Source organism: Heteronotia binoei, chromosome 4 (assembly GCF_032191835.1).
Source record: "Heteronotia binoei isolate CCM8104 ecotype False Entrance Well chromosome 4, APGP_CSIRO_Hbin_v1, whole genome shotgun sequence".
In the NCBI taxonomy this organism is placed as follows: Eukaryota; Metazoa; Chordata; class Lepidosauria; order Squamata; family Gekkonidae; genus Heteronotia; species Heteronotia binoei.
In genome coordinates this window covers 163,658,353-163,670,448 of record NC_083226.1, presented here as the reverse complement: position 1 = coordinate 163,670,448, position 12,096 = coordinate 163,658,353, and the positions used below count along the sequence as shown (strand labels likewise).

General features: G+C 50.9%; 1 protein-coding gene across 1 annotated transcript in view; it reads right to left on the bottom strand.

Moving 5' to 3' along the window:
• Window positions 1-11,888, bottom strand: part of MBD2 (methyl-CpG binding domain protein 2) — an 80,338-nt gene extending 68,450 nt beyond the window's left edge. Inside the window, exon 1 of the mRNA XM_060236167.1 lies at window positions 11,328-11,888. Within this exon, the coding sequence (XP_060092150.1) occupies window positions 11,328-11,443 (116 nt within the window). The 5' untranslated portion in view covers window positions 11,444-11,888. The remainder of the gene's footprint in view (window positions 1-11,327) is intronic.
• Window positions 11,889-12,096: the final 208 nt, after the last annotated feature.

Sequence of the window (12,096 nt, the reverse complement as noted above, 5' to 3'; positions counted from 1 at the left end):
CAGAAAAGGGCAACTAGAATGATTAAAGGGCTGGAACACTTTCCCTATGAAGAAAGGTTGAAACGCTTGGGGCTCTTTAGCTTGGAGAAACGTCGACTGCGGGGTGACATGATAGAGGTTTACAAGATAATGCATGGGATGGAGAAAGTAGAGAAAGAGGTACTTTTCTCCCTTTCTCACAATACAAGAACTCGTGGGCATTCGATGAAATTGCTGAGCAGACATGTTAAAACAGATAAAAGGAAGTACTTCTTCACCCAAAGGGTGATTAACATGTGGAATTCACTGCCACAGGAGGTGGTGGCGGCCACAAGCATAGCCACCTTCAAGCTGGGTTTAGATAAAAATACGGAGCAGAGGTCCATCAGTGGCTATTAGCCACAGTGTGTGTGTGTGTGTATATGAATAAATTTTGGCAACTGTGTGACACAGAGTGTTGGACTGGATGGGCCATTGGCTTGATCCAACATGGCTTCTCTTATGTTCTTATGTTCTCTTAGAATATCATTCATCCTTCCTCCATTTTCTCATAACGTCAACCCTGTGAGGCAGGTCAGGCTGAGAGTTTGCGATGGGTCCAAGGTCACCAGCAATCTTCCATGCCAGAAGTGGTGATTCAAACCTGAGTCTCCCAGTATCCTAATCCTACACTCTATCCAGCATACCACACCAGCTCTGGGCATTTCCTGAACCATGGCTCACCGAAACCAAGCCATGCCATCCCAAGAAACACACAGGAACTTCTACACTACAAGTGTACATCAGTTCTGTATCTGCTTGGCTGTCACAGCTTCCCTCAAAGAACCCTGGGAATTGTTAGCTTAGTGAGGGAGCCAAGAATTTGTGTTCTACAGAGCCTCCATGGCAGCATTCGCCTACTTCTGCCCCCACCCCTGCACACCCCGGCAGCTTCCAGAGTCCTCTGGAGAGAGGAAATTGCTATTATTGGTGGGGCTGGCTGCGTCGAGTGAGGGAACAGCTACCATAGTAAAGTGTTGCTGTTTTTCTGGCTGGAAAGCGCAGCTTGAGGTTAAAATCAGTTTCTAACCTTCATTTTAAAGGACACAGACAGACACCTGAGTTATGGAAGAGGAAGGAGAGGAGGAGGAGGAGAAGGGAGAGGAGAGGGAGGGAGGGAGGAGGAGAAAGAGAAAGAGGGAGGGGGAGGAGAAGGAGGAGGAGACCGTAGATTTATACCATAGCTCTCACAGAAACTGTCCTTTCAAGGACAACTCCTACAAGAGCTATGGCTGACCCAAGGCCATTCCAGCAGCTGCAAGTGGAGGAGTGGGGAATCAAACCCGGTTCTCCCAGATAAGAGTCCACACACTTAACCACCACACCAATGGCTCTCTCTTAAGGTTGAGCCCCTAAGAGTGCTGGAGGGGAGGGGAATTTCAGCTTCTTTGCATGGTGCCCCAGAACATAACTCACAGGGCGGGTTTTTTTTAGCTGGAATGCACTGGAACGCAGTTACAGCTGTCTTGGTGTCGGGGGCATGGCCTAATATGCAAACAAGTTCCTGCTGGGCCTTTTCTACAAAAAGCCCTGTGTGAAACAATGATGTGTGGCCTAATATGCAATGGGTGTGGCCTAATATGCAAATGAGTTTCTGCTGGGCTTTTTTCTACAAACAGAGCCCTGATAACTCATATGGCACACACAAAACCAGCTCTATACATGCCCAGTGGTCGGCTGCTGCAACTGGATCCACATGTAAAACAGGCAGCTAGAAGCTGGCATCAGTCAAACCAGCTATGCCCACAGAAGTTGGCTCTGAGCTTCGGAGAATGGATGGAAGGAAAGAGATATCCATTGGGAGGGAAAAGAGGGAGGAAGCTACCTTAGGTGGGGCTATTTCAGGTAGAAAGGGGTGCAAGGCTGGAAATGCAGAAGAAGGGATCAATCGAACGCTGCTGTTAGCATTTCCACCTACTATGGGCACCACCTCTACTTTGAGCTAACCCCGCCCACACTGGAAATGCGGGAGAAGCAGGCCTTGAATTTATTCATTTATTTAGAATTTATATCCCGCCCTTCCCACGAATGGCTCAGGGCGGCTTCCAATAATGAATCCAACATAAAATTAAACAATATTTAGGCATGTAAAGGGTTAAACATTTAAAACAGATAAAACGGATAAAACCTTAAAATTAATAAATAATCCATGTGTATATAAAAGAGATCTGGCAAGTACGTTACGTTCTCAAGCTAGTTATAGGCTAGCCGGAAGAGGGTCGTCTTACAGGCCCTGAGGAACTGGACAAGGTCCCGCAGGGCCCTCACCTCTTCCGGCAGCTGATTCCACCATGTAGGGGCCATAACGGAGAAAGCCCTTTCTCTGGTGGATTTCAAGCGGGCTTCTTTCGGCCCAGGGACAGTAAGGAGATTTTGTGTTCCCGACCTCAGTACTCTCTGGGGAACATGCGAGGAAAGACGGTCCTTCAGGTAGACAGGTCCCAAGCCATATAGGAGCTCACAGCAGCAGGAGCTTCAGCAGGAGCTCACAGGAGCACAGCTCCTGAACCTTCTGACAGTCCCCCCTCCTACTCTCCACCTACCAACCTTGTGCATTGAATAGTAGGTGCAGCTGCATAACAATCCCTGGATTAGGAGAGCAGGCAGCCAGCCACCAGGGGCTTTGCCACGCCCCCAGCAGCCCTGGAGAAGCCCATGCCACCCTTTCTCCACTTCTTATGTGATTTTGGGTGGCGGGTGACTTGCTGGCATTTTGACTGTGGGAGAGGGGGTGGTCAAGCGGAGCCCCAGGTGAGCGAGATCTGCTTGGGCTGACTGGATCTCTAGCCAGCCCAAGCAGGCCTCCCACACCCGGGGCTCTCCTTTCTTGCGTGGGGTTGCTTGGCTGGTGGGGGGACAGCATATGCTAATGAGTTATGCTAATGAGCTCCACCATCTATTTTTCTACAAAATGGCCCCTGGGGAGAAGTATTGGTCAAAAGCAGTTAGTAGCATTGCCACAAGGTTATCTGGGCCCTAATCCATCCAGCTTTAGCTAATTCCGCCCAGGCTGGAAAGGCAGGCGAAAGATTGGTCAAAAGCTGCTCTCAGCATTTCTGATGTAGTACCCGGGCCACAGCCAGTGAATCCTCTAAGCTGAGTTAGTGTAAGCTAGCTCACCGGTTTTTAGCCGGTGGCTCACACATTTTTGTCTTAGCTCAGGAAGGATGGCCCCAGAGCAAACTAATCTATGCAATAGCTCACAACTTTAATCCCAGTAACCCTCAAAGTAGAATTTTTGCTCACAAGACTCCACAGCTTAGAGGGAGTATTGTCTACAGCCCCTCTTGATTTGAGCTTAAGTCCACCCACACTGGAAAAACAGGAGAAGGATTGGTTACTGTTGTTACTAACAGTATTGGTCACTGGTGTTCCTAACACTTTCACTATGGTAAAAAGGTAACGGTAGTCCCCTGTGGAAGCACCAGTCTTTTTCAACTTTGGGGTGACGTCTCGTGACGTTTTCATGGCAGACTTTTTATGGGGTGGTTTGCCATTGCCTTCCCCAGTCATCTATACTTTACCCCCAAGCAAGCTGGGTACCGAGCTTTGTAAGCTCTTGGAGGATTGGCTACATCAGAGGGTGTGGCCTAATATGCAAAGGAGCTCCTGCTAGAATTCCACCCCTGCCCCAATGCTGTTCCTGAGCAGGAAGGGATTGCAGGAAAGTCCTGCTCCACAGAGTCCACAGAAGGCTGGATCCACCTGGACACTGCTGGGTGGTTTTGCCAAAACTGAGCAAAGCTCTATCAGCAGGTCGAGGCCTTTCCGCAGGAGCCGCACCTGTGTCGCGTACATCGCTCAGTAGCGGTAGAACAACTCTAGCTAGGCCCTTCCTTCTCCCGCCCTCAGCTGCAACGGCCACCTGTCACTTTGTGGGTCACCCAGGGACAAAGGTATCAAGGCCCGAAGAAAAGGAAGTCGCTCTGCAAAGCGGCACCACCAGCCTTCCACCCTGACTCTTAAAGCAGCACGGAATGTACTAGGATCAAATGCAGCCTGATCCTCAAACGCCAGCAAAAGGCATTTTTGAAATGAGCTACAGCAAATCGGTGATGGCTACATACTGTGGCTAAGAAGTGGGACCTAAGAACATTGTTTCCCCAGACCAATTAAAGCAGGCATGTCAAACATGAGGCCCAGGGGCCAAATCAGGGCCCCAGAGGACTCCTATCAGGCCCCTAAAGCAACTGTCATCTGCTTCCTTCTCCCTCTCTCTAGTTTCCTTCTGCATAACAGCTTGCTTTGCAGGGCTTGCTCAATCACACAGGAGCTGCAGAGCAAAACCTCTATTTTCCTCTATTAGCTGAGGCTCCTCCCTTGGGGAGAAAAGGGAGGCGGGATAGCTTGCTTTGTCAGGCTCTCTCAATCCCACAGCAGAGCTACTGAGCCAAACCTCTCTTCCTTCTATTGTCTGAGGCTCCTCCCTCTCCTTGTCCCCTGGAGAAGGAAGGAAAGAGCCAGAGCTTCCTTTGCCTACTTCCCTGGATCCCATGGGAGAAATACAAAGAAAGCACCTTTAAGACCAACGAGTGCTAATGTTTTAAGCATGTTTTATTTTAAGTTTTTAAAAATCTTTAATTGTGTTTGTCTGTGTCCTTTATAAAGTTTATATCTCTGCCACCTAATATCAAATAAGTACACACAAGGCCCGGTCAGACTTGGCCTGGCCCGACAAAGTCTCATTTATGTCAGATTTGGCCCTCATAACAAATGAGTTTGACAGTCTCAATTAAAGCTTAGTACTGCAGTCGGAGCCCTCTACTCATGACCTGAGTTCGATCCCAGCGGAAGCTGGTTCAGGTAGCCAGCTCTAGGTTGACTCAGCCTTCCATCCTTCCAAGGTCAGTAAAATGAGTACCCAGCTTGCTGGGGGGGAAAGTGTAAATGACTGGGGAAGGCAATGGCAAACCACCCCGTAAAAAAGTCTGCCGTGAAAACATTGTGAAAGCAACGTCACCCCAGAGTCGGAAACGACCGGTGCTTACACAGGGGACTACCTTTATCTTTAAAGTTTATGATAATCTCCCAGCTACTTGAATAACCAATCCAGGAGCAGTCCAATCTCATCACATGCCAAAAAGAAGACTGCTGGGTATCGTAGCTTCTGCCCACGGTTAAAAACATGGGCCGACGGTTATCACCGGCCTCCACTGCTCCCTCCAAATAACTAGGTGCAGATTTGTAGAGCCGCCTTGGAGACAGTCGCAGGTTACTTTCCCCCTAAATGTCACCTGCGCAGGCAGCAACCGTCTTCCTCTGCCTACGCAGAGGGGAAAACAAGTTACACAAGTCTTGCTCAGAGTCAGCTCAGGATGCCAGGATGAATTCGTAGGGTTGCCAGCTTCAGATTGGGAAATACCTGGATGTTTTGAGGGGAAGCCTGAGGTGGGGAGGGCTTGGGGAGAGGAGGGAATTCAGTGAGGTAACATGCCACAGAGTCCACCTTCCAAAGCACCCATTTTCTCCAGGGAAACTGATCCGCGGGAAGTTATATCCATCACTTGGAGATCAGTTGGAATCAGCGTTCCCTCTAAGCTGAGTTAGTGTGAGCAAGCTCGGTTTTTTAGCCTCCGGCTCACACATTTTTGTCTTAGCTCAGGCAAAATGGCCCCAGAGCAATCTAATTTATGCAGTAGCCCACAATTTTAATGCCAGTAGCTCACGAAGCAGAATTTTTGCTCACAAGACTCGACAGCTTGGAGGGAGTATTGGTCACAATGGCAGGAGATCTCCAATCAGTCCCTGGAGGTTGGCAACCTTATGAGTTCCAGAGCACCCAGGCATGACCGATTCAGGTATTAGGAAAATCCCCCAGACTGTAAAACTCAGAACAGCAGATCAATACGGCGCAAGAGCTATAATGGTTACGGCTTTTCAGGATTCTGATACAACCTCAATTATAAATCCATGTTCAAGCGTCCTTTCCGGGACTACAGGAAGTAGGGTGGCAAAGAAAGAAATGGGTAGTTCCAGAAAGGTAAGCTTGGACCCCCGCTGCTAACACCCATTCACCGTGTGATCTCAGCTGAGTCCCCCTCTTGCTGACTCAGCTTCCTGTGTGTAAAACCTGGAAAAAACTGCATGCCAGGCTAAACCCGGCTACATCATCTGCGTACAGTTAATTCCATATTAAGAAGGGAGGGAAAATGACATTACACAGCACTTGGAGTGATTTTCCCTTGCTTCATGGTTTCTGATTAGGAAAAGGGGGGGGGAGAATCTTGACCCTTTCCATACAGCCATTTTTCTCCTCCAAGCTGTCCCCTCCCTTCTTCTCCCCTCCCCTTTCTTCCCGTCCAATCACAGCTGACTTATGGTGACCCCGTAGGATTTTCAAAGTAAGAGACCTTCAGAAGCACCTGCCAATGCATAGCAACCCTGGAATTCCTTTGGTGGTCTCAACATCCAAATACTAGCTACCCTTGGCTATCCAGATCAGCGCCTCTCTTCCCTTTCCTTTTTTTGGCTGTCATATCGCAGCTGATTTATGGATATCTTGTAAGGCAGGGATGTCAAACATGAGGCCCAGGGGCTGAATCAGGCCCTCAGAAGGCTCCTATCAAGCCCCCGAGCTACTGGCTGTCATCTGCTTCCTTCTCCCTCTCTCTTGCTTCCTTCTGCATCACAGCTTGCTTTGCCAGGCTTGCTCAATCGCCCAGGAGTTACAGAGCAAAGCCTCTATTCTCTCCATTGGCTGAGGCTCCTCCCTTGGGAAGGAAGTGGGGAGGCAGAGCTTGCTTTGCAGGGCTCTCTCAATCACACAGCGAAGTTCTATTGATCAAGGCTCCTCTCCCTCCTGGTCCCCTGGGGAAGGAAGGAAAGAGCCAGAGCTTCCTTTGCCCTGTTCCCTGGATCCCATGGGAGAAATACAAAGAAAGCACCTTTAAGACCAATGAATGCTAATGTTTTAAGCTTGTTTTAGTTTAAGGGTTTTTTTTAAAAAAAAAATTGTGTTTGTGTCCTTTGTAAAGTTTATATCTCCGCTACCTAATCTTAAATAAGAACACACACGGCCCAGCCTGACATGGCCCGGCCCGAAAAGGTCTCATTTATGTCAGATTCGGCCCTCATAAAAAAATGAGTTTGAAACCTCTGCTATGGTTTCCAAGATAAGAGACCTGCAGAGGTAGCTTGTCATTGCCTGCCTCTGTGTAGCAACCCTGGACTTCCTCTGTAGTCTCCCATTCAAGCCCCTTCCCTGGGGCGACCCTACTTAACTTCCAAGATCTGATGAGATTAGGACCAGGGGTCGTTTTGTAGGGGGGAAAAGGTGATGGAGTTCATCCAGGGATTGTTATGCAGCTGCACCTACTATTCAACTGACAAAGTGGGAAGGAGGAGGTGGAACTCTCAAAAAGGATCAGGAGCTGTGCTCCTGTGAGCTCCCGCTGAATCCGAGGCCTGGATTAGACTATCCAATTCAGGTTCTCCCTTCTCTATACGGGGAAAACTATTTAGGTGAGTAGCCGTGTTGATCTGAATGAAGCAACAGAACAAAGTTTTGAGTGCAGAAGCACTTTTAAGAACAACAACATTCAATTCTGCATGCACACGAAAGCTTATCCCGTTTAATTATAAGAGAAGCCATGTTGGATCAGGCCAATGGCCCATCCAGTCCAACACTCTGTATCACACAGTGGCCAAAAAAACCAGGTGCCATCAGGAGGTCCACCAGTGGGGCCAGGACACTAGAAGTCCTCACACTGTTGCCCCCAAAGGACCAAGATTACAGAGCATCACTGCCCCTGACAGAGAGTTCCAGAAATACCCTGTGGCTAACAGCCACTGGTGGACCTCTGCTCCATATGTTTATCCAATCCTCTCTTGAAGCCATCTATACATGTCGCTGCTACCACCTCTCCTGTGGCAGTGAATTCCATGTGTTAATTAAACACGGTCTTAAAGGTGCCACTGGACTCCACCTTTGTTCTAGGGGAAATTATTGAGAGTTTGTATTTGTTTTCCCCTTGAAAAGGGGAAGAAAGCAGCAGAGGGGTTAGTTTGAAAGAACACCAGCTGGCAAAGGGTTAAGCAACCTTTCCCCCCAATTAATCCTTCTTCAGTTCCTAACAACTGCCTCCAAATGTTCCTTTTTCATTTAAATAAAAGTCAAAAAGAACGTTACACAAAACTGCGCCTAGTTTACAGCTTTGGTCTTCAGCCTCACAAGGCACTGCCAGGACAACGTCAAATTAGAACGAAACAGAAGCGCTGTACAGAAATGCTCACAATGAACAGCAAAAACCGTCCGACAGCCACAGTGGTAGAAGAATGCAACGTGGCAGCAGAAAACAGAAGGGGTGTGGGGCGGTGTCACCTGGAGACAGCCAAGAATGGGAGGGAGACAGAGCTGAATGGGCAGCATTTGGAGATAACACAGCCACAGGAGGGAGTCCTGGGATGGACATTAGACCAAACCTCTTCCTTTGCAGGAAATATAAAGATGGAGGAACAGCCTGTCCTGGGGACAGGCCGAGCCAGAACAGAGGAGTACCACTGGGGGTACATTATTCAACCAGGCTGCCTGGTGTGTTCTAGGCCGGGGAAGGGAAGGTTTCGCGTGCGGCCTGGCCTCATAAGCACAGGCGGCCGAGCCTGGAACTTCACATAATGACATGTTGTAAAACGCAGGTTGCCTTTTTAATTTGTGGCTACAAGCCATTACTGAAAAGCAGGGTACACATTTTAAAGATGGAAACAAAGCAGGGCGCGGGGCATGGGGGGAGGGAAGGGACTTACAGACAGCCCTGGTTTGTGGTAAAAGCCTCTGAGGTTGAGAGAGGCCCAGGCCACATTGATTTTTTAAGGCTCCTGGTGACAACCGGGGTGGGGCAGGGAGCTGGGCCCAGCATGGCTCCCGGCCTCGCCAACTACAACAGACATATTAAATCAGACTGTGAGCTACAAGTGGTGTGGCTTGGTAACACGACACAACTTTAGAGTTGTGAAATGAATGCCAGCTTCTTTCAGTCCTGTCAGTGTGTCTCTTCGTGATTGTATGGCTGGAAGATAACTTCAAAAGTCTAACTGTGAAGCCTTCCATGAAGCCTCCCCTGTGATAGGCCCTGCTTTAGACAGGACAGGGCAGAAAGAGGAGAAGAAATGTTCCTGTACTGTGGGTTCAGGTTCATTTCTCCTTTTCCTCACAGAGTGCATGAACATAGCCAGTTTCCTGCCTCGTCCCACTTTCTGGCAATGATACCATGTCATAGTAGCTCTTTGTGACACACAAACAGGGACAGGCCACAGCCTCCCTCAGAGGAGAGGAGACAATCCCATATCGTGGGTTCTGGTTCTGTTCACTTTCGCCTCTCAGAGCACATGGAGAAAGGCAGTCTGCATCTTCAGGGGCCACCACGCTCCAGAGAGAATCTGACAGGAATGGGGAAAATGCCTCTCATCACACACCCCGACTCCTTTCTAAGCAGTCAAGTTAGGCTATCCCAGGGGTGGCCAAACTTGCTTAACGTAAGAGCCACACAGAATAAACGCCCGATGTTTGAGAGCCGCAAAACACGAACATCAGAGCCAAAAAACAGGAAGGAAGGAAGGAAGGAAGGAAGGAAGGAAGGAAGGAAGGAAGGAAGGAAGGAAGGAAGGAAGGAAGGAAGGAAATAGATGGTGAAGAGAGGAGGGAGAGAGAGGTGGAAAGAAAGCACTGGCTTGCTTTGCTGGAAGAAGTGATTTAAAGAGAGAAATGCTATCTCCAAGCTGGCTGATGGCAGCGGTGGGGGGGCTTCAGGAGCCACACAATAAGTGTGAAAAGCCACATGTGGCTCCTGAGCCACAGTTTGATCATCCCTGGGCTATTCAGTTCACTACCTAGCTGATACAGAACAGCGCAACCCGGAACATTATGCAAAAAAAACCCCACCAAACAACACTGGCATGTAGGCGTGGAACATTTCTCTGTGCAACTTTTAAACAACACATTTTCTTTCCCTCGCCAATGAAAACTGTGAGCAAAGTTTTAGCACACTGCACAGGGCAGCCACGAGGCTAAAGCACTCCTTGAAAGAAGGGCAGGATAGAAGCAAAACAAACGCCGAAGGGTGGTAAAACAATCTGGGGTCAGGTCAGAGGGCTTCAGGGGGCCGGATCCTTTCCTTAGGCCTCCAGCTGGTCACCCACGCTGCCAGGCAACAAAGGTTGCGAGCTTCCAGGCATACAAGCTGGAAAAGGCAGTTCTTTCAAAGCGAGAAAACTGGAAGTGCTGGAAACGGGACAGCCAGGGTGGAGAAGAAGATACCAGAGTCAAATGGCTCAGGGAGAGGCGTTCAGAAGGAAAGGGAGGAAGGGGTGAAGTGTACTACTATGGTTGGCCTATATCATATCTTGCCCTCACCTGAATAGTCCAGGCTAACATGAGTTTGTCAGATCTCACATGCTAAGCAGCATCAGCTGTGGTTAGAACTTTGATGGGAGGACCGCCAAGAAAGTCCAGAAGTGCTACAGAGAGGAAAGCAACAGGAAGTCACCTGTGAATATTTCATGCCCCTGAAAACCCCACAGGGTCACCCATAAGGCAGCTATGACTTGACAATATATATATACTTTATAGCAGGGACGGTCAAACTTGCTTAACCTAAGAGCCACACAGAATAAACGTCAGATGATTGAGAGCCATAAAACACCAACATCAGATGTTTGAGAGCCGGAAAGGAATCAAATGGAGGAGGAGAGGTAGAAAGAAAGCAACTTTCCCTTTAAATTCGGTTTGGCTAGGAAAAGTGATTTAAAGAGAGAAATGCCTTCTCCAAGCCACCCAATGAGCATTGAGGGCTTCCAGAGCCACATAATATGAGAGAACCACATGTGGTTCCAAGCCACCGTTTGGCCACTCCTACTTTTAGTAATCTGGTCACCCAGAGCCCTGCAACTCCAAGCTAAGCAGACACCACCAGACATGTCAAATGACAGAGAACTTGAGCAGATTTTCCAGGAAAGCTGAGTCTCTCCAGGCTGCTAGTCCTCACGAAGTAGTCCTGCCACAAGTGGAAAGCCACGTGGTTTACAGCGCTGCCTGAGATGCGTGTGAACTCCGGCGCATTTGGACAGCCGGGGAAGGGCGGAAGAAAGCAAGACCCTCTGTCCATGTTCAGAGGCACCCCACCCCCGCCTCGCCGGTTTGGGCAGCCCCAGCCAGCCTTGCGAAACCAGCCGCCTGGCGGGGTGACGCCCAGCCTCCAGCTTTTCGCAGTTCGTACTTCCGGAGCCGGGAGGAGGGGGCCGAGAAAGTGGGACGAGAAGTCCTTCTTTGGCCCCGAGCGACCTCCCTTCCCCCGGGCCCGTTCGCGGAGCCTCACCTGAAATAGTAGACATCGCTCTTGCCGGCGCTCAACCCGGACTTGCGGATGACCTCCTCCTTCTTCCAGCCGGGGGGCAACGCCGGGCAGTCCACCCGCTTGCCTCGCTTCTCCATGCCAGCCGCTCCCGGGAGCCCTTCGCCGAGAACCGGGGCGGCGGGAGGGAGCGCACCAGCCGAGGCCTGCTGGCCGGGGTTCCCTGCGCTCTCGCCCCCGGGGCGCACGGAGAGGGGGTTCTCCTGGGACCCGCCGACAAGTGAAGCGTCACCGGCTAGCCCAAAGCCCGCGGCGGGGCGCCTGTCTGGCTCGCTTCTCGTCCGCCCCCCGTCGTCCAACTCTCCCGGGCGGCGCTGGCAGGAGTGGTCTGGGCGGCTGGTGCGCGCGTAAAGCTGTGCGGGCGCCTGGTGCGCGCGTAAAGCTTCCCTTTTGCGCGGAGGCGGCTCCGGCGGCGGCGGCGGCTGCTGCTTCCGTAACTGAGCCTCGGAATCCGTGTCATCGGCGCTCGGAACCTCGGGGTCATAGAGCCCGCGCGGCACTGCCGAGGGAGGGGAGGGAATGACGGCACGCAAGCTGGGGCGGGCGAGCAGCCAAGCGCCCGCCCCGCCTTGGCCGCCCGCCAGCCAGCTCAGCCCCGGCTGCGCCCTGGAGACCGCCTCGCTCTCGGGCCGGCCGGCCCTCCTCGCCTGCCGGGGCGGAGCCGGCCCTGCCTCCCCGCCCGCCTGCAGCACGCGGCGGTGGCGACTCCCGGCCTTACGCCAAAAGCAGCGGC